A 22,185-nucleotide genomic window follows, 5' to 3' on the forward strand; every position below is an offset into this window, starting at 1 on the left:
GAAAGGAGCTACTCTAGCATGTGTTTGCAGATCAGGTTATGTGGCTTGCCTAATGTCACAGGGGCACAACTGGAATTTGCACTCGGGTCTTTGACTCCAAAACCCGCACTCTCAACTCTGAACCACTGCACTGGACTCTTTGGACGTACCGGTCTCCGGAAGTGGCGGCAGAGGCTACGGAAGTAGGAGCGTTCAGAGGTTGTTCCTGTCATCGTAGAATAACCCCCACTCTAGAACAGCCGAACCGCTTTGTAGCACGGTGGTCCCCCTTCAGCTGCGGGCTCGCTTTCTGAACAGTTTCCCTGCGGTCATCGGCAGTCTGGAAGCAAGTGCTCCTCCTCCCAACACTTCACCACAAGGTCACTGGTAGCCTAGTGCTACCTCGCTCGCCTCACTTCATCTCCCCTCGTAGGCATCTTATCATCTCACACCGCCACAAGGAGGGTGAGTACAGCACGAGGTATTTTGAGAGCGAGAGAGAGAGACCACGTTCACGTAGCTTTTATTACAGTATACAGTTGACCCTTAAACAATGCAGGGGCTGGGGCGCTGACCCCCACACCGTTGAAAATCCTCATGTAACTTTTGACTCCTCCCAGATTTAACTACTAATAGCCTTCTGTTGACCAGAAGCCTTTCAATAACATAAAGAGTCAACTGACACATATTTTGTATGTTGTATGTATCGGATATTGTATGCTTACGATAAAATAATCTAGAGAAAAGAAGATGTTAAGAAAATCACGAGGAGAAAATACATTTACAGCTCTGTATGTATTGAAAAAAATTCATGTAAGTTGACCTGCATAGTTCAAACCCATGTTTTTCAAGGGTCAGCTGTATTGTAATTTTTCCATTTTGCTATTAGGTATTGTTAATTTCTCACTGTGCCTAATTTATATATTAAAGCTTTATTGTAAGTACGTACGTGTAGGAAAAAGCATGGCATATGTAGAGTTCATTGCTAGCCACTATTTCAGGCATCCGCCGGGGGTCTGGAAGTGTGTCCCCCATGGAAAGGGGGGCCCCCTGTAAGTTAGAAGTGGGAGCCAATTCCTTGTTGGATTGGTCTTTATGCATAATTGTTTTTAGTCAGTGCGTAGCCCTGAAAAAGTCAAGTTGACGTGGATATGACAGGGACTGAGAAAAAAATATGTATGTAGCTTAAGGTGTAAGGGAGCAGAGAGCCTGAGTGGTCTCTGAAAACAGCTTTGGAGACCTGGAATCCTGCACTCGATTTGCATGGAGGGCCTACAGCTTTCCCTCATGATGGCTTTGAAGGCTTTCTGTTGGGGTCAAAGATGATTCTGGGTGAGAGTCATTCACTTAGGTACAGGGGTTAAGTGTTTGGCCTTGGACTCAGCAGATCTGAGCTCCAGTGTTGGCCACTTGCTGTGTGATGTTGGGCAGGTCCCTTATTTGCCTGAATTTCCTTATCAGTTGACAGAGGCCGTAATAATGGCTGCCTCATCAAGTTGTTGTGAGGGTTAATAGAGTTTACCTGTGAAGTTAAGATCAGTTCCTGGCACGAAGGCCTCTGGGTGTTAATCATCTTTTTTATTTATTTATTTATTTATTTATTTATTTATTTATTTATTTATTTATTTATTTTTATTTGTGAGAGAGAGAGTGAGAGAGCATGCAGGGGTTTGGGGGGTGGATCTCAAGCAAGTACCATGCTCAGCTCAGTACAGAGCCCAGTGTGGGGCCCCATCCCATGACTGAGAGATCCTGACCTGAGCTGAAATCAAGAGTCAGACACTTAACCGACTGAGCCACCCAGGCGCCCCTGGGTGTTCATCATCTTTGAAGTCTTATAATAACAGTACTTGAGATGGCACGTTACTCTGGGACTCTTATTTGGGTTAAATAGGAGCCTGGCCCTCTGATCCTGACTTTCTTAAAGGAGCAGTTTATACTTGGTTTCTTCCCTGTGTCACTTGATGCTTGATACTCACTCTTCAAGCCACCTGGGTCTGGCCTCCCTCTTCACCTTACAGTGGGGGCCGCTTAATGCCTTAATCATACCCTCTCCACCCTCAGGCCCTGGGTAGCACCTGATTCTTTAACAACACCCCTCTTAAAGCAGTCTTTCTTTGGTTCCTGTGACAAGGCCCCCTCTGGTCCCCTCCTAGTTCTCTGACCGTCCTTCTAGGTCTTTCTCCTTTCCTGGCACCCTGTTGCTGCCTACCCTTAAGTCTTGGTGTTCTCCAGAATCCCATTGGAACCCTTCTCTGTTTAGTCTCTATTTGGTTCCAGGGCTAAGATCACTTCAGCAAGCCTGGCCATCTCAGAATCTGTTTGTAGTCCTTGTCTCTGGGTCTTTATTGCAAAAACATTTGCCTATTGGTGCCGTGGGAGTGAGTGCTCAGCTCTTTCCTGATCCATCTTCCTGCGTGTAGGGAGGTGTCTGCCCCCCTTCAGTCCCTCCTCTACCCTACAGCTAAATGAATCACTTCCAAACCTCCCTTCCCTCCCTGTCTTCAGATGTTTCCGTGGCTCCCTGTAACTGCAAGGTGGAGATTAAACTCCTCAGCAAGGTATGTGCAAAGCGCTTCATACTTCATGAACTGAGTATCAGCCTACTCTTCTAGGCTCATGTTTGGTTTTTCCAGATTATGCCAGACCCTCTACATGTCTTGAGACTTTGCTCTGCCGTTCCTGCTGCCAGGAATCCCCATCAAACCCTTGCCCTGACAAATAGCCTTTCTGGCTTTAGGACCTCACGTTCGAGGTCTCTGGCACCTTTCCTTCCTTCCTTTCTTCCTTTCCTCCCTTCCTGGCCAAAGCACAGCAGCATGCCCGGATGCCCCATACGCTTGTTGGTCAGATTGCTTACGCTGTAGCGAGTGTGAAGTTTTCTTGACCCTCTAGACCGTGAGATCCCAGAGAGCAGATTCTACAGATTAATGTCCACAGCCTCAGCAGGCACCCCTCACAGCCTGCCCCCCAACACAGCTTCCTGCCTCTGTTCCCCACACTTCTCACTACTTCTGTGTGCGGCCCAGCTCGAGGGCTCCTGGACCCTGGCTTTGTGGTGAGCACCATGGTGACAGAGACTTCCCCCTACCGGCTTGCCAGCAGCATTGCTGAGATTGAAGCAAGTGCCTCCGTTGTGACTTCGACCCCAGTGGATTTCCTCTGCCCCTGCTCCCAGCCTGTCCCTTGCTAGTCACCGTGGCTTTGCCACCAGCAGAGGCCTTTGGGTGGCTTGGGATGACAGTTACAGTTCTGTAAGCACTCTGGGCCACTATGAGATAAACATTCCTTTGCTAAAAGCTTGGTTTTCCTTTCCTTTCAGGTTTGCTCACCACTGCTATTTTCTGCCTTGGCAGGAGCCATGGAAGTCCTATTTAATATAGGAGATGCTGTCAGTCATCAGTTTGTCAGGTTATCTTTTTTAAGGATTCTCACGGGCATCAGATACCATAGATAATAGCCAGAGAGCGGTTCCAGAATGTCACAGAAATCTTACTCGTGGAACTCCATTTAGAGTCTAAATTCTAGGCCACCTCTGTGCCGAACCACAGCTGGTCAAGTGTGGGATTAATGTTCCTATCCAAAGGCCCGACAGGGCTTGGAAATAGCATAGCGTTAAAAACTTGGGCTCTAGATTGCAGGTCTGCCAGACCTGAGTGGAATCTTTGCCTTGCCATTACTAGTTGTGATTTTAGAAAGTAATCCCCCTTTTTGAGCCTCTGTCTCCTCATTTGTAAAACAATAATGATAATAGTTCTTACCTCCCAGGTGCATTATAAGGATTAAATGTGATACTGTTTGAAAAACGTTCAACAGCCCTCTCAAGGACCCAGGAAAGACTGAATGTTAGCAGCTGCCTCTATTATCGTCATTACTAATATTTACTCTGCACCCAAGCTCCAGTTTTGCAAGCCTTCTGCAGAGATAATGGTGTAGGTTTACCTTACAGGGTGTGGATTAATTGGCCGATGTTGACAAAGCATTTCATAAAACCTTTGTGTACGATAGATTAAGTGTGAGTAAGGTTAAAGTTGGTCTAGTTCAAAAGATTTTTCATGTGATGTGCTCTGTACAGAAGTTCACTTCTTTTCGGGGCAGGTGACAGCCCATTTTGCACCTGTGCTTTGTTCCCGGTGAGATCGTACTGGCAGAACAGAATCTTGCAGCCTGCAACCACACACATCTGAAAATACACGGCATTTTCGTAAGGTATTTCTAGGAGAGGCTCGGCAGAGCTCAATTGTACACGGGAGTTCCAGAAAGCAGCGGCTGAGTGCTGTGCGTTGTGCCCCGTCTTCCTGCTGTGTGGGTGGCCCACGGGCGCTCCCTGCCAGCCTGGGCAGTCTGACACTGGCAGCATTCAGGCAGGTTTTCCCACTACACTTGGAGCATTTGCCACCGAGCTGTAGAGAGAGGAATTCAAGTAGTCCGTGGTTCCTGCTTGTTTGGAAGGCATGGAGGGTAGTTATCATGTCTGTTGACCAGTGTCTAAAGGATACAGGTATGGGGGAGTAATATTTTAGACTTAGTTAAAATAAAGAAAAGGATGACTTGAAGGAGTAGAAGATGTTCCTTGAATTGGAAATACTGTAGCTTAATGGAGAGTCTCCTGAAGGGTGGGTCTTTGGAGACGTTTACCATCTAAAGCAGCATCAGCAATTTACACCCTTGGGCTGGCCTCCTGTTTCTGTAAATAACTGTTTAAATTTTTTTTTAATGTGTCTTTTTTAGAGAGAGAAACAGAGTGTGAGTGGGGAAGGGGCAGAGAGAGAGGGAGGCACAGAATCTGAAGCAGGCTCCAGGCTCTGAGCTGTCAGCACAGAGCCTGACGTGGGGCTTGAATTCATGAACTGTGGGATCATGACCTGAGCCGAAGTTGGAGGCTTAACCCACTGAGCCACCCAGGCACCCCTGTAAATAACTGCTTAACTGAGGGTAGCCACACTCATTCATTTATGTCTTGTTTATGGCTGTGTTAGGATTACAACAGCAGAGTTGAGTAGTCCCAGCAGAGACCATATCTCACAAGCCAAAAATCATGTCTATCTGGCCCTTTATAGGAAGTTTGTCAACTCTAGGCTAAAGCATAGGCCTCAGCTCTTAGCAGGACTTGGGATCTTAGAGAGTGGTGTTTAAGAGTGTTGATTTTAGAATGGGACAGACCTGGGTTCACATCCCAGCCCTGCTGCTAACTAGCTGTGTGACCCTGGGCAAGTGTCTTAACCTTTCCGTTCCTCAGTTTCTTCATCTGTAAATTTGAGTTAATAATCAGAACCTACCTTATAGGGTTGTCAGAATTAAATGAGGTAATGCATGGAATCCACTCAGCGTGGCATCTGTCACGGATTAAATGCTGTCAGTGTTAGGTGCTGTTGTTAGGATGATTCTGTGAATCTGCAAATCCCAGTGCACATGATGCTATCCCTAGGCAGATGCCAAAGTAGCTTGAGCAAATCGACCCTAAAGCCTCAGCTACTAACTCCAAGAGGAGGAGCAAGGGATTTTCTGATCTAAGAGGCTCTCAGCCCACAGTGTGGGCCAAGACCCGCGTTCCTGTGCACACTGACCTTCCAAGCAGCACTGCTGAAGATGCTCAACAGGCAGTGTTTCACGGCTGATTGTTTCATGCCTGTCCAGTCTGTATTTTATTGCCCCCTCCCCATTTGTGATGTTTCCTTGTAGGGTTAGGAAGTATTTTCCCGACTCCCTGATTCCAAGTATTGCTTTAAGCTGGCGACTTAGAGGAGTCTTCTAACCTTGATTGTTCATTCATTCATTCATTCATCACGCTTTCGTTGGGAGCCTGCCTTGTGCTGGGAGCTGTTGCGTGCCCCTCCCTAAGTGCAGGGCTTGGTGCTCGTGCAGGTGCTCACTTGCCTTGCTCTTGGCCACCAGCTCTGGATAGTTTTGAAAGGGATGGCATGCTGGTAGACTGCCAAAGCTGAGAACTTTTATTATATTTGTTTGATCTTATTCTGGGGAAGAAGAGAGCCATGTTTCAGGGTCTGTTAATAACTGTTCCTTGAGGCCGATGAAGGAAGTCAAGGAACAGGTTGGCTAGTTGTCAGCAAAGGGGGCTGAAAAAAGTAGGATTAGGGCTCTGATGGGGCTTGCAGAGGAGAACCACGGTAAAGAAAACAAGCTCCTGCAGAGTTCAGGCCTTGCCTCTAAAGGAATAGTAAGCCCAGGGGAATTAGAAAGTAAGTGAAGGCTAAGGCCGAGGCTGGCCAGTGCCCTCCCCTCATTCTCTCCAGGTCAGACCCTGTGGCTCTGCCCCTCTGTTAGGAGTGAGTCCTGAATCTGAAGACAGGCTTTCACTGAGTTTTAGAAACGTAAGACATGCTTTCTGGGCTGAGTGCATCGATGGTGGGAGGCTAGTGATGGAAAACTGCCCTATTGCCAGAGGTTACAGCGATAAATCGGAGAAGAGGAAGATGAACAGTAGGGGCCAGTGAAAAATGGCACAAAACAGGCCTCCTGGGATGTCACAGCTGTGCTTCCATGTTACCATCCGGCACTACTGACCTAGTAGTCTTAAGTTTGCTGGATCTGATCATGTCACGGTGCTGTTGAAATTCCCATTGCACATAGAGTCGAGGCTAGCTCTGGACTGTAGGCCTGCGTGCCCTCACGCTGCCTGCTCCCCAGCCTTGTCTTGCTCCCACTCCTGCACCCCTGGCTCCAGCTACTCTGCTCTGTAGCTCTTCAGACTGTGCATCTTCTCCCCATCCCGGTCCCTTCTGGAAAGCTGATTCCCATCGCTAGCTTCTAGTCTGTCTTCAGTGTCTGTTTAGAACCTCTCTTCCTTGGAGACCATCTGGGTCCTCTTGTTAGAGCCTCCTAACATGTCCGTGATTTCCTTTGCAGTTCTCATCATGCTTGTAACAATTTTTTGATGTGTGCTTCCTCAGTGAGAAGATCACGTCTTTGTTGGATATTGGGCACAATATCTGTTTTTAATAACTGTTTTTATACTGACCAGAAGGAGCAGTAACTTGCAAATGGTTGGCGGGCAGGGGGAATGCAGGCTGTTTTAACCTTTTAATTTGCTTTGGTCTTGTTTTCCAAATAATTTCTGAACACGCTATTATTTTACAGACACAAACATACATTCTTAAGGGATTCTCTGAGGTGACCTCTTTTTTTGGTCATCACTGAAATACATGTGTTGGACAAATCTTACCTGCTTTTCTCTTCTCCCTGCAGAATGAGATGTGCCTGGCCACTCAACAGCTTTCTAAGCAGCTGCTGGCATATGAAAAACAGGTAACTTGATGTTTATGTGGCATGTGATGTGGCGCTCAGGACTGTCATAAGTGGGGTTCTTTTAAGGAGTTCTCCAAAGGCGTCCTAGAGAGACCTTGATTTCCTTCTTTCTTTTTGTCCATAGTCCAGTCTTATTTATTTATTTTTTGTCTTGCCTTTTCCTTTCCACTGATAAATTCTAACTGGTGATCATCCCAAAGTATGATATTTTCTAATTAGCACAGAAGTAACCCACTGCCTTGAGAGTTTATAGTCTGAGGGGCTGCAAATGAATCAAATTCCAGGAAATAACCCAATACCAGGAAATAAACTCAAAGATGCCGTTACATCCAGACAGGAGAGGGGTGGTGACCACCAAAGCAGCGGTCAGGGAGGGGCGATTAAGTGCATCGCTGAGGTAGGACAAGGCGAGTGCACCGCTTTTCTGTGCGTGGACGCTTTGACGTGCACTTGGGAGGAGAGTGGGAGCTGGCGTGGGGGGCGGCGCAACGTGGGTGACGCGGGCGTTGCCCCGAGCATTAACACCTGGATCTTTTATTCTCTGGTCTTAGAATTTTGCTCTTGGCAAAGGCGACGAAGAAGTAATTTCTACACTCCACTATTTTTCCAAAGTGGTAGATGAGGTAAGATCACAACATGGCAAAATTGTATTCTTTCTTGAATTTTCTTTCATGTTTGTTTTGGCCCACTTTCCATTTTTAGATACTTGCTTAAATATCTGAGAAGGTAACTCAACTTGTTGCTCTTCCTAGGTCCATTTCGTAAGACTGGTTGTATGTGATTAGTTTGTTTCTGGTGTGAGGGGAAGGGCTTTGGTATACATGAATGATGGACCAAATGAAAGATTTCTAAGAATTCAGTTTCCTAAGGAGAGTATATTAGTTTCTCGGGATGCTAGTAATAAATTACAAGTCGGTGGCTTAAAACAGTAGAAATGTATTCTTTCACAGTTCTGGAGGCCAGAAGTATGAAATCAAGTTGTTGGCAGGGCCGTGCTCCCTCCAGAGACCCCAGGGGGAATCCTTCTTGACTTCTTCCGGCTTCTGGTGACCCTGCGTGTCCCTTGGCAGATGGTTGCATCTGTCCAGTCTCTCCCTCTGACTTCCATGGCCGCCTCCCCACACTGCACTTCACCCCTTCCATCTGTGTCTTCTCTTCTTATAAGGACATTTGTCATTGGAGTTAGGGCCAACCAGGATAACCTAGGATGATCTCACTGGGAGATCCTTCGTTACATCTGCGAAGACCTTGTTTCCAAATATTCATGTTCTGGATGGACGTTTTTAGGGGGAGGAGGAGAGTGGGCACAATTCACCCCACTACAAAGGGTTTCACATAACTGCTCTTATAGCTGTATTGTATAATACATATATTGTATAATACATGAATATTTGTGGAAAACAGGTATTGTTATGAGAAAAGTGTATAAACCCTCATCGTAATAAACATTCCAGCTCAAATGCTACTGGTGCTGGGCAGAACCTTCTGCAAAACTGGGTTGGTATGAACTTGGTATTTCATCTTGCAAGGAGTTTGCAATACTTATATAGTAGAAAATCATGATAAAAAATGCAGATGCCATTTAACTGATATAAAGTAGATACTGTCTTCAGGTTATAAAATGAGAAACTAGGGCACTGTGGTGGCTCAGTCAGTTAAGCGTTCAACTTCAGCTCAGGTCATGATCTCACAGTTTCTGAGATCGAGCCCCATGTCAGGCTCCACACTGACAGCAAAGAGCCTGCTTGGGATCCTCTTTCTCTCTCTGTGCCCCTTTCCCACCCCTCATGTGTGTTTTCTCTCTCTCTCACTCAAAGTAAATAAACTTTAAAAATAAAGAAAATGAGGGGCGCCTGGGTGGCTCAGTTGAGCATCTGACTTCGGCTCAGGTCATGGTCTCACGGTTCATGAGGTCCAGTCTCAAATCAGGCTCTGTGTTGACAGCTCAGACCTGGAGCCTGCTTTGGATTCTGTGTCTCCCTCTCTCTCTGCCCCTTCCCTGCTCAGTGCTCTGTTTCTCTCTTTCTCAAAATACAGAAACATGAAAAAAAATAAAATGAGAAACTAACGTGACATTGTACTGATTGCATTTTTGTTCATTCAACAAATCAGACCAACAAGGTGTTATTCGTTCAGCAAACATGTACTGAGCACCACTGTTTAGTAGATGCTGTTCTGGGCACTGGCGATACAATAGAGAACATGACATCCAGTTCTTTGTAAGCTTCGTCCTCTCTCCCATGACCTTGACTGTCTTCAAAGTGTATGTTAAAATGGATGGGTATCTTTTCCAGAAGAGGAGAATAAATGGAAAAAGTAATTAGAGGGGAGCAAAAAGTAGTTTTTTTGGAAGGTGAGGAGATGAATGTTTCCTAATTGACTATGAATAAATAACCCAGGAGGAGAAGGAGCAGACTCCACCCACTGAAGTCATGTGTTTTCCCGAGCAGAAGACAGTTGCTAAGCAAATGTGGTTAGTCGTCAAAACCCCAGAACCAAGGTTTCCAGTTTAGGATATTTACTTACAACCAGATTTTCACGGACAGGGATGATGATTCTTTTGGTAGGGAGTGAATCATTCCCAAAGGCTGGAAGGCTGGAAATGTGATTTTATAGGTAGTATCATGTCGTCGTCCCCCCGGCCCCGCCCAAGCTTGGCAGTGTAAGGGGCTTTCAAACAAACCTCGTGGTGTAGAGACCTACATGTGTGAAAGCTGTTAGCTCAGGTGGGAAGCTTTTAAGTAGCTTTTCAGGTGGTTTTGTCTGTCTGGGCCTATACCAGGTTGAAAGTTTTCAAGACAAGTCATTTGACTCAGAAATCAAAAACCCAACTAAAAGTAGAGAATCATGTGGCTTACATTTTTAATAGAATGCCTTGGAATCAGACATTCCATGTTGTAGGCATGCAGAGATTTTGTCCTTATTGATTTCCCCACAGGCAGGGTTTCTAGGTCACTACCATGGAGTGCACCTAAGATAGGAAGTCGTCATCATTCTAGATTACATTAACGAGTATGTGTCAGCCAAACTCTCTACTCTGAGTGTCGTCTGTTCCGGTTACTGTTTTGTCCTCACAGTAGCCATGCAAGGAAGATGGTGTTATCCTTATTTTTGGTATGATGATACTGGAGTGCCAAGAGGTGGTCTCTTGCCACTCTCCTGAGTGAAGGCGCCGTGTTTAGAAGCCATCGTCCCATACCTTTCAAAAGCCCCACGGCCAAAAGTTGATGACAATCCCCTTGATCCTTAAGAAGAAACGAGGAAGAAAATGAGTAGCTAGGAAGCTGGTCATTCCTGAAGTGCATGATCATTGGAAAGCCACTTAATCTCCCTGAGTTTTGGTTTCTTCATCTGTAAATGGCAGCAGCAGGCGAGAAAGCCCATTTAATTGGGCTTTTGTAAAGGTTAAATTAGATAATGTCTATCAGAGCATTGAGCACATAGCCAGACACATAGTAGGTACATTTGGTGACTTTCATTCACTTAACTGTTAGTAAAAAAAAAGCAGTACTTTTTTACTGAAGGTATTCGAGAGAAATAGTTAACGCATTCTGTCCCGGTGGCATTTATTGGCATGGTGTCTTCATGTGTTCTCAGCAGAACAAAGCTGCCAGCTTTGGCTTAACCGAAAGCTACAACATTAACTGTTTGGCCCATAGCTCCCCTGCCTGGCAAGCGATTGTCTGTAAGCTTCTCAAAGCAGCCTCTCGAGGCACAGTCCTAAAGGTCCAGATCTGTTGGAAGGAGAGCTCTGGGCACACGGGGGCTTCGTATGTAACTGCCATCACCGCTGAAAGCAACTTTGCCAAATGTGTACGGCAAAAAAGATTGCTGGGTGGTTTACTCTTTGTTCACCCGGCAGGAATCCCAGAGCATCCTCAGTAACGTCTACATTTATTGCTAATGTCTAGACTACCAAACATTTGAAGTTTCGGCAACTTTGCGAGCACGTAAGACAGGCTCTGTATCCAACACAGTGTAGTAGGAAAAGTCTGGAGCTCAGATTCCAATAGCCCAGGATGAAAATCCCAGCTATGCCACCTCTTTGCTGTCTGGTTTTGGAGAATTTGCCTGTCTGTTAAGTGAGTAAAATAAAAGCAAGCTCCCAGAGTGGCTGAGAACCAAATGATACAAAGCATGTAACTCTGGCACACAGGAAGTATTCAAAAGTGGTAGTGCTGAGGTGGATGACTTTATTTCTCCTATGCCATTTATGACAGGATTTAGAAAGGCCCTGACAAGCCAGAAGGAAAGAATCAGGGGCTGTTAAAATTATCTGGTGAGGAAGATCACATTTGAACAGTTATCTTGTTCTTGAAAGATCCTTTTCTGAAGAACAGAGGCCCGGGATCTGAGGTTTCAGTGGGGAGCCTTCTTTCTCCAGAATAATTTCCAGGCCCGTAGCTGCTGTGGTTTTAGGGTTAGTAGGCTCCCAGCAGGCTGGTCTTTCAGGCGTGACCTTGGCCCCGTCTGAGAGGGAGAGAGCTCACGGTGGCCTGGTAAAGTGTGACCAGAGCTGAGCGCTTGTGGTGGCCTATGTTTGCTGCAAGTACCCGAAAGCGTTCTCCTCCAGCCGGTGTGGCTCCGACTGGGAACATAGAACCAGGGTCGACACAGTAAACAGACCACAACGTGGGCTCAGCTCAGAAACTCCTTTAGCAAACCTAACTGATGCCAGGTCAGTTGCAACCTTGCATTTAGTTTTAGTACCTCTAGGCCTGGATCATTTGCGGCTTAAATGAAGGGTGTTTATTTGCTAAGGAAGTGTACCTGAATTCTAGCCACGTGGAAGTGTTCAATGTGATCCTGTACGGAAATCAGATAGCTGCCATAATAGTGGGTATAATTTTTTTTCAGCAAGATTTCTTTTTTTTTTTTTTTCAGCTTAATGTTCTTCACACAGAGCTGGCTAAACAGTTGGCAGACACAATGGTTCTACCTATTATACAGTTTCGAGAAAAGGATCTCACAGGTAATGTTCCTGAGTTCAGTGCCAGTTACCTTCAAAATATCAGTTCATTTCATGATACTTCGGACTGTACTAATTTCTTTAAATACGTGCATCATTGAGAAATGCCCTCCTTTTATTCAGCACTTCAGTTTAGCTAACTTTTATTGAATTCCCACTATGTTCTTAGCTCCCCTAAAGGAGGTTACGGGCTAATGAGAAAACAGACTTGGAAGCAATCATAACATCATGTGAGTAGGGCAGCGGGACAGAGAGGTACAAGGAATAAATATACACAGAAAGGTGTGATTACCCTTTTGATTTTTGGGTACCAGAGAGGGCTTCCTGGAGAAGGTGATCTGTGTGCTGGGTTTTGAGAGATTACCAAAGGGACAGAGATGGCAAGGCTAATATTACTGTGGGAGCATTTGTAAAGGCATGCTATTCCTGGGGAGCCATGAGTGCTTTGGAATGGAAAGAGGGTGGCTCAGGGAAGGAGGGCAGGGACCATGCTTTACCTGTGCTGGACTCTGTGAACAAGGCAGACCAGCTCCCTGTTCTCCTGGAGCTCACATTTTAGTGGGTGGGTGTATCTGAGACTGGTTCAGAGAGCCTGGTTGCCCTTTTTGACTAGTTTTGGTTCTTCAACTAAAAACCTTAGAATAATTTTATATCTCTTGGAAATCAAGTTAGTCAAAATATGGATATAAAAAAATAATCTTGAAAAAATGTAGTTGGATGTTACAAAAAGGAATCCAAACTTTGTAGTCTTTTTGCTCTTTATATCCTTGAAAATAGTCGTTGCTTCGAGATTAAAGAATTATATTTTCTAGAACACTAGTACAAAAGTCAGTGGCCAAAAAAGTCTAAACCTGAGTACTAAGAGATCTGTTCAGTATCGTACTTCCTCTTTAAAAATATAACACCTTAAAGTGTAAAGTCTGTTTAGGCAGAAAAGATGCAGGATATCTTAGAGACGATGTTCTTTTCGCCCCTCACTTGGAGATTCCCTGTGATCATGTCATATGAGGCTATAGGGGACAGGGGGAGGACTGGCATCAACTTTGCCCCAGGGCAGCTTGACAGCACTGAGACTTGACAGAAGAACAGTAAATGGCATGTCAGTTACCTTGTGTCAAGAGAAACCTTGCGTGAGAAAGACTTTTAGTGTTTTTGGTGTTGCTCATCTATAATTGCATGAAATTCCAAATCTAAATGTGGTTGCGTGCTGATCAGCCAATACGAACTGAAAGCCTTATTGAGTGCCTTGTTTCATAAAGATTTCCTCTAAATACAATCAGTAGAAATGTGTGGAGATACCATTTAAGAACCAAACTCCAAGTTCTTTAGATAGAAAATAATCACCCTGGAGACCTGTGTTGTCAGATTTGTGTCTTTCAGCTTTGTGCCTGGGAAGTGAGCCCCCATCTGGGGGTGCCCAGCAGCAGCAATGACCGGGGCCTTCCTTAATCCTGAATGGCTCAGGTGTGGATTAGTAGTATTTGCCTGGGATGGCGTTTGTTTTCTTTTGTTTTTTAAGACAATAAAACTATCTAGTGGTAGTAAACCGAGAAGCTATGAAAACAGAGTTATCTGTTTTAGAGAGTATCTTAGAGTATCTAAGTATCAAAGTAACCTTTTCTGACGACACCAACACGTAGGTTTGAAGTGTTTGGCCTGGGTCATACTTGAGTCAGCCTGAGAAACAGATTAGAATTCAGCCTCTTCTCTGCTTAGTGGTTTTTATCTTAGGTTTTTGTTTTTGTTTTTGTTAATGTTTATTTATTATTGAAAGTCAGAGAGCGTGAGCAGGGGAGTGGCAGAGGGAGAGGGAGACCCAGAATCCAAAGCAGGCCCCCTCCTCTAAGCTGTCAGCACAGAGCCCGACGCGGGGCTTGAACTCGTGAACCCCGAGATCATGACCTGAGCCGAAGTTGGCCGCCTAACTGACTGAGTCACCCAGGCGCCCCATTTTTATCTTAGGTTTTAATGCCTTTTTCATTTACGCACCAATCTGAATGAAGAAAACACTAAAGATCTTAACGAAGTTATTTAACCCCATAAGGGAAAACCCCAACACAGCTCCAGTAGGAAGTAAACGGGGAGACAGAGAGAAAGGGAGATGAAACCCAACAAAGGCAGAAAACATTCTGATTCCAGAAAGGGTAAGAATAACGTGAAGAGAGATTTAAAAGCTGTGAGGGAATTTTGAGGCAAACTGAAAAGCGGCATAAAAGATGTGATGTGAAAACGATTTCCTTTGATGAAGCAAAACTGGATTGTTCTAGAGTTGTACAAAGTATTGCTATCTTGTAGATGTCTCTGTGTTTTTAAGTTTGTAACCTTGGACAGCATCACCCTCATCTATCTCTTCGTGTTTTTGGTGTTTTTGGTCTTGGACTTTGTTAGGCCTGTCTGTGCGTGATGATGGCTGTGGCACCCACGTGGGGTAATAGTGATGTCTGTTGGCTTGTCATAGGTACCATATACTAGATCGCTCCAGAGTTGTTCGTTAAAACAAGTACCTCTTATTCCTTTATTAATGGTGGCCTTGCCAGACGTAACAATGGCAGCAACAGGACATTTCTAGGTTCTGGATACTGTCAGGATATTCTGAGGAAAGCTGTATTAAAACGCTCTTTTTAGGGGCTGGAGGATATGAGCTTAGCCGTATACTCCAGGTCCCATGAATAGTACCTGGCCACCACACATTCCAGCCCACGTCCCCACAGTGCCCCCTGCTTCACAGATCCCTGGATGCTGTCTAAGACGAGTGGCCCTAGGAGCAGTCAGGGTCACCAGGTATGGGAAGCAGCCGAAGCCACCAGCTCCAGTCAGACCGGGATTCCGAGCCCACAGGGCGGTGCCTCGTGAGGGCGGAGGCCCTGAGTTGGTGCCCACAGAGCCTGCCTCCTACCGTGCATGTACTTCTGTTTTCTTGGGGAAGCGCAGAGCTCTGGGTGGGTGCGTTTTATTTTTCTTTGCTCTAAGATGTTTTGTTTTGTTTTGTTTTTCTCATTCAGAAGTAAGCACTTTAAAGGATCTTTTTGGACTCGCCAGTAATGGTAGGTAGGCATCCTCTCTGTTCTTGGTGCGTGGGTTTAGTGTGGGTGTGGCATGCGTGTGGGCGGAGGTGCTGACCAAATGCTCTTGCCTTTCAACTTATCTGCGTGCTAAAATGCCTTTATTTTGGGGCGCCTGGGTGGCTCGGTCGGTTGAAGCGTCCGACTTCAGCTCAGGTCACGATCTCGTGGTCTGTGAATTTGAGGCCCGCGTCGGGCTCTGTGCTGACAGCTCGGAGCCTGGAGCCTGCTTCGGATTCTGTGTCTCCCTGTCTGACTGCCCCTCCCGTGCTCATGCTCTGTCTCTCCCTGTCTCTCAATAATAAATAAACATTAAAAAAATTTTTTTAAACGCCTTTATTTTTAGAGCATGACCTCTCGATGGCAAAATATAGCAGGCTTCCAAAAAAAAAGGAGAATGAAAAGGTAAGAGTACCTACCTTACATTTTGTTTTTCACATCATTTGCTTAAGCTCCTTTTCTGGTTTCCTGTTGTGAATTTGTGGCAGTGAGAGCATCTTGATGAATCCTTTCTCTTCTTTCATATACATAAATTTTTAAATTATTTATTCTGAATCTTATAAGTAGACTTCTGCCTCCCTGTTCTAGCTTTTCAAACTGGTTTATTGAACACCAGCTTGGAACCTTTGTAAAATTTCACTGATTTCCACGTAAGCTTGGTTCCTCATATGTATTCAGGTCACTTCAATTTCTTGCCCTGGGTGTTGACTCTGATTCTTTTATTTTTTTTTTAACGTTTACTTTATTTTTGAGAAAGAGTGTGTGAGGCGAGGGAAGGGCAGGGACAGAGGGGGATAGAGGAACCAAAGTAGGCTCTGTGCTGACAGCAGTGAGCTGATGTGGGGCTTGAACTCACAAACCATGAGATCATGACCTGAGCTGAAGTCAGACGCTTAACCAAGTGAACCACCCAAGTGCCCCCACTCTGATTCTTTAGCTCAAGTTTTTTGGTATTATAGATGATATGAAACTTTTTTTTAACACATGTGACTTTTTACTTCCATTACATAATTTCCTTGAGCTAAATTATTTCCTTGGAATACAATCTTATGAGTGAACTAAAATGTTGGTGGCTTTCAGTGCACGCCGCCATATTGTTTTCCCAAAGGATCACAGCACTTTGTAGTCCTGCCAGCAGACAGGAATTGGCTTCACCCCAGCGCAGCCTCACAAGCACAAAGATGCTAGGACTTTGGTATTTTTAGTTTAGAGTTTTAGAACATGAGGCAGGGGTGAGCCTGGATGGCTCAGTCAGCTAAGCATTCAATTCTTGATTTCGGCTCAGGTCATGATTTTAGGTTGTGAGATCGAGCCCCTCGTGGGGCTCCGTGCTGAGTGCAGAGCCTGCTTGGGATTCTCTCTCTCTCTCCCCGCCCCCTCAAAAAAAATTAAATTAAAAAAATAAAGCATAAGGTGGAACCTTATCTGGGTTTTATTGTATTTGTCACAGAAATGGGTTTTGTGAATAAAGGGACATCTTTGAAGCTTCGTGCTCTTCTAGAGTTGCCATGTCCGTTAGACGAGCCGACATTTTCCTCCCACCTCTCCTCAGGTGAAGACCGATGTTGTGAAGGAGGTGGCGGCTGCACGGCGGAAGCAGCACCTTTCTTCCCTTCAGTACTACTGTGCCCTCAACGCGCTGCAGTACAGAAAGCGCGTGGCCATGATGGAGCCCATGATAGGCTTCGCCCACGGACAGGTAGGCCGTTCCCTTCCCCTGAGGGCTAAGACCTGAGCCGGCTGGGGAGGGCAGCTTGGCGTTCCCGCTGAGGTAGTGTTTAGGAGAAACCAAAGCATCACGAGAAAAAGAAACACGAATGCACCACCTCCCTGGAGCCTCCCGTAGGTTCAGCACATGGAGAGCTTCCAGGTGGGCTGGCTTATCGTTAGCGGGACTCGTTAGGCTGTACGCCCGGGGAAGTGATGGCCTTGATCCCAGGCCTCCCGTGGCGGGGGGAGGCTGGCATGGCCCTTCGTCTCTGAGCCAAGTGAAAGCCAGGCACGGTCTGCGGTTCTGAGAAGCAGCTGACCGCTCAGGTCGGTGGAGGTGGGCCTCCGGCTCGAGACCCCGCACATCCCTCTGCTGCTGTGTGTGGTGGGGGGTCACGCTCGCTTGGGCCGTTCTCATTGCTGAGGTTATTGCCGGCACCCTTGGCATCTGGGTCGTGGTGAAATGTCACCACTGCTTGCTGAGGTCTCTGTTGAGGGTATATTGACTTCTCCCTTCCCAGTTAGTGGTCCACTGAACCTTTGCGTGCCAGGAGTCTAAGGTGGCGGGAGGGGCGGGGTTCTAGCCCGGTGGGGACGGGAGTGGGTATGCGTGTGAGGCCAGGGGCACCGCCCCTCTCCCTCCCTGCTCTGCTTCAGCCCCACTTATGTGGGCTCCAGCACCTCCCTCCGGCATGTGGGAAACACACCCGCGAATCTTCTTTCCACTGACAGTCTAGGAACGGAAGGGGATGTCGGGAAGCAGAATGTCGGGAAGAAAAAAAGTCGGCAACTTTTTATAACTCCACACGTGTGTTGGGGCACCTGGGTGGCTCAGTCGGTTAAGCATCCGACTTCGCCTCAGGTCATGATGTCGCAGTTTGTGAGTTTGAGCCCCGCATCAGGCTCTGTGCTGTCAGCTCAGAGCCTGGAGCCTGCTTCGGATTCTGTCTCCTCCTCTCTCTGCCCCTTCCCGACTTGTGCTCTGTCTCTGTCTCTCAAAAATAAACAAATGTAAAAAAAAAAGATTTTAAATTCCACACACGTGAGCATCTTTTGTTTTTTAATACATTTAAAAAATGGGTCTGTTTTTAAAAACACAGCATCAGTAGTATTCAGGGGAGAGGGGAACAAGAGAGGATCTTTAAGCATTCAGGTTCAATTATCTGTCTTTTATTTAAAAAAATTTTTTTTAACATTTTATTTTTTTAAGAGACAGGGACAGAGCGTGAGCAGGGGAGGGGCAGAGAGAGAGGGAGACACAGAATCAGAAGCAGGTTCCAGGCTCTGAGCTCTCAGCACAGAGTCCGACGCGGGGCTCAAACCCATGAAAGTGAGACCGTGACCTGAGCCCAAGACAGACGCTCAACTGACTGAGCCACCCAGGTGCCCCTCAAGTATCTGTCTTCTTAATGTGGTTGTTACGTTGTTGAATGGCGAGGTAACTAAAGTCAGCTTCTGCCTTCAGAGGTGGTGCTTAAATAGAGCACTCTAACCTTTCCGTGACATCTGGGTGAAGCTGGGTTGAACCAAAAACCAGCCCTGTCCATTCGTGGGCTGTGGGCTCCAGCCCTCAGCAGACCCTCTGCAGCCGTCCAGCTTCCTCACGATGTGTTCTCGTCCGCTCTCCTGTGCCCTCCTCTCTCCTTCAAGTTTTACACCTCTGCCCTAGAGGACGTCCCGGCTTTGTGAGGGAACATCGGTACTGCCTTTGCTCTAATTAACGCCTCCTGTCACGTCTGTCCTTCTGGATTGATGGTCCTTGCCTGTGGACTTAGAGGCCCAGGGTCAGACAGGGTCCTGGCCCGAGAGCCTCAGAAAGCTGAATGGCTGCGGGCCTGATCAGTTAGTGTTTACAGAGCCTGGTCGGTTAGGGGAGGGGCCTCGCAAGGCCTGAAGGGTGGACCTGTTCCCGGCTGGGTTCCCGTGTGTCACCTTGAGGACCATGCCGCTTCTCCCGGCCCGCGCTAAGCGAATGCTGCTGCAGGGCCGAGGGGGCCTGGCTGCGGAGCAGAGCACACGTCACTGGGTGGCCACAGCAGCAGTTTCGAGGATTGAGGATGGCACAGTTTCGTTTTTCACGTGGAAAGTACCCAGATGTCGGGACAGAAGACCAGACAGCCCCACCCCTTGCAGACCTCACATCTTGCTGCAGACTTGGCTGTCTCACATAGACCAGTTGTCGTCTAACCCTGTGAGTCTTTTGGGCAATTCCAAGGCATACCTTCTGCCTCATCGGCCCCTTTAAAGCCATGTATGTCTACGCGGCATCTACCTCCGTTAGCTGCCGGTCATGGGGCCGCTGTACTTCCTGTCGTTCACACGGGCACACCAGGTCTTTGGAGGACGTTGGGCTGAATCCAGCTTCTCAGCACCACCCCTGTCAGTGCAAGTGGTTTGGCTTCACTTCTGTCTTCCCTGGCCCTTGTTCAATAGGTTTGCACTGAAATCATGATTAGTCGTCATGCCTGGAAACAAACTGAGGTTTTGTAAGCTGCATCCAAGTTTATGAGAACACCAAATGAACTCTAGTATTTACAGGGTAGGTGCTAGGAAAGGTGACTGTAGACGCCAGTATCTTCTTCCTTTTCATTCATTCATTTAATCAGATCATTTTAGGGGCTGCATGAGTCCCTGCCCTAGGAGCTTACAGAGTAGCAGGGGAGCTAAGACGTGGAATTAATTCCAAGAGTTCAGAGAGGGGAAGGAGAGGAAAGCCACTGTGCTGCTGTGTCCTTAGAAATGCGGAAAGCTCATTTAACACACTGATGTTTCGAGCTCCAGAATGGCATTTACCGTGTTGATCTCTGTATGATTAAAAGATCATGGGGCCAGAGCAGCTTCCTGCATTATCACCTTGCGTTAGGATAATGGCGATCATCCTCTGTTTTTGTACCGTGAAAACTGAGGACGTGGGGTCGCATACCTCCCCAGGGTGTAAACACGTCAGAACTGTCCCGACAGTGCCTGCCAGCCTCACTGGGATGTGAGGTCGAGTTCTCTGCCCACCTTCCAGGGCAGAGGCAGCTTCCAGATCAGACACATGAGCTGGGACAAAGTGTGAGAAAATACCTTCATGCAAACCGCGTGTCTTTTTTTTCATGACTTGGCTTTGCAACTGTTCCCTCTCTCTGACCAGGCATGTAAAATGGAGTTCATACCCAGTATTGAGAGTTTTTTAAAGCCCTGGCCATAGAAAGAAGTAGAAACTGTAGCTCTGGGGCAGGATGGTTACACATGTCAGCAATGCACTGGACGGTCCCGTCTTCCCCCCTCCCCCTGCCCTTCAAGGTTTGACAGGCAACCCGGACTCTCTGGGCAGTGAATACCTGGGACTCACGGGAAGTAGGCATTCCTTCTTTTGGTTCCCCGAAAGCCAGCACTTGTAGTTTTGTTTTCAAAGGAGACTGAGGTCTCCTGGGGCCACTCTCCCCTGGGCTGAGAGAGCGTCCATCCAGCACGTGGGGAGCAGGAAGGGACCCTGCTTGTGTCAAGCGCCTGTTCGGGGCCAGAGCTCGGCTGCATCTTTTGGGTTGACCTCAAGGCTGGAAGGGCCTTTTTAAAATTTATTTTATTTTATTTTTTAACGTGTATTTATTTTTGAGAGACAGAGTGTGAACAGGGGAGGGGCAGAGAGAGAGGGAGACACAGAATCCGAAGCAGGCTCCAGGCTCCGAGCTGGTAGCACAGAGCCCGATGTGAGGCTTGAACTCACAAACCTCGAGATCATGACCTGAGCCGAAGTCGGACGCTTAACCGACTGAGCCATCCAGGCGCCCATCCAGGCTGGAAGGGCCTTTTAAGGGTCGTCAGTCCAGTTTCCCCTTCTCAGTGTCTCAGCCGGATTATCTGTCAGCTTGGGTTCCGAGCTGCACATGGCTCGGTGAGTGGGGTCAGCTGGTGGCCCCGAGGTGCGCTTCTCTTCCCGGAGAACCTCCTGCCGTGCCGCGTCAAGTGCTCGTCGGCCTCTTGCTAGCGCTGTGCACATCATTTGTCACACACCAGTGTAGGTCCTGGAGACGCAGAGGTGGAGACCTACCCCTTGCCCCCAAGAAACTCTTTGTCTAGAATTCACAGAGGAAAGCAGCTGATGGCGAGAACATCAAGACTACTTGTCAGTACCAACTGCTGACGCACCCACGTGTGGTCTGTGCCAAGCAGCGACTTACATTGTCCCCGATGTTGACAGTCTCTCGGCGAGAGAGCCGGGTCCCACCGCCCCCATTCTGCAGCGCACTTGGGGCTTCGGGAGGAACCCTGCTGGCCCGCTGAGCTCAGCGGAGGCGCCTGAGGCACCACGGGCACGCGGGGGTGTGGAGGGGGGCAGTGTCGCCGCCCCCGGTGCTCCCAGTCCCGCACCGAGTGAGCTCATCCGTCTCCTTTCCTAGAGGACTTTCACGGCGTCACACTTCTGTCTTTCAGATTAACTTTTTCAAGAAGGGAGCAGAGATGTTTTCCCAAAGCATGGACAGCTTTTTATCCTCCGTAGCAGACATGGTTCAAAGGTAAGGCTGCACTCCACTTTGGGTCTTGTGGGCCTTTGCCTCTCCTGCTGAACCCGTCCCTCCGGGGGGTCCCCTCTCCCGGGGGGTCCCATGGAGCCCCACCATGCTGGGATCCCTGGGCAGCGGGCCCCCTTCTTAGCCGCCGGTGTTTGGGTTGTGGTTGAAAAGTAATGCGTTTTGCAGTTCCCACCATGGGGAGCCCAGAGGCGTGCCCACCCGTGAACAGACTCTGTATATGAATAAAAGATGAAGTGTCTGCGGGGAGACTTTTCCCGTTAGGTCCCGGTGCGCGTGCTGAGGGCCTCTTGTCTGTTGGCCCAGCCTTCGCATGTTAAAGCCGTCAGTCCGGTGTAGACTCGCTGTGGTCTTGGAAGCACGCTTTGCTTCCCCTTTGGAGCCGAGAGGTATGTGGCCAGCAGTGCTGTGGCTCTTCTGGAAACTAACCGTCCCGTCAGTTCGTGATCAATAAATGAGGCTTTAAGCCTCTTTTGAATCAATTTAACAAATTGCATTTCGGCCTCATGAATCTTTATATTTTAAGAAGACGGCGTCCTCTCTTCAGACCGTCTTGCCCACGTTTAGTTGATGCCGTGGCTACTCTGAGTCCTTTTACCTCCCGCTGCCGGTGTCCATGAGCCCCAGGGAGCCTTGTCTCATGAACACTGCAGACGTGATTTCTGGAGGATGGCACAGAGAG

The 22,185-nt window shown here is 47.5% G+C and overlaps 1 protein-coding gene across 4 annotated transcripts in view; it reads left to right on the top strand.

Annotated features, from left to right (window-relative positions):
- Nucleotides 1–22,185, top strand: part of APPL2 (adaptor protein, phosphotyrosine interacting with PH domain and leucine zipper 2) — a 53,904-nt gene that overhangs the window by 11,039 nt on the left and 20,680 nt on the right. For all 4 annotated transcript variants that reach the window (XM_019446657.2, XM_019446659.2, XM_019446658.2 and 1 more), the window contains 7 exons: nucleotides 7,186–7,245; nucleotides 7,797–7,868; nucleotides 12,130–12,217; nucleotides 15,217–15,258; nucleotides 15,623–15,681; nucleotides 16,829–16,975; nucleotides 21,406–21,488. In XM_019446657.2, coding sequence (XP_019302202.2) covers nucleotides 7,186–7,245; nucleotides 7,797–7,868; nucleotides 12,130–12,217; nucleotides 15,217–15,258; nucleotides 15,623–15,681; nucleotides 16,829–16,975; nucleotides 21,406–21,488 — 551 coding nt within the window. The remainder of the gene's footprint in view (nucleotides 1–7,185; nucleotides 7,246–7,796; nucleotides 7,869–12,129; nucleotides 12,218–15,216; nucleotides 15,259–15,622; nucleotides 15,682–16,828; nucleotides 16,976–21,405; nucleotides 21,489–22,185) is intronic.

This window comes from Panthera pardus, unplaced genomic scaffold (genome assembly GCF_024362965.1).
Source record: "Panthera pardus isolate Hobbes unplaced genomic scaffold, ASM2436296v1 HiC_scaffold_6, whole genome shotgun sequence".
NCBI classification, from domain to species: domain Eukaryota; kingdom Metazoa; phylum Chordata; class Mammalia; order Carnivora; family Felidae; genus Panthera; species Panthera pardus.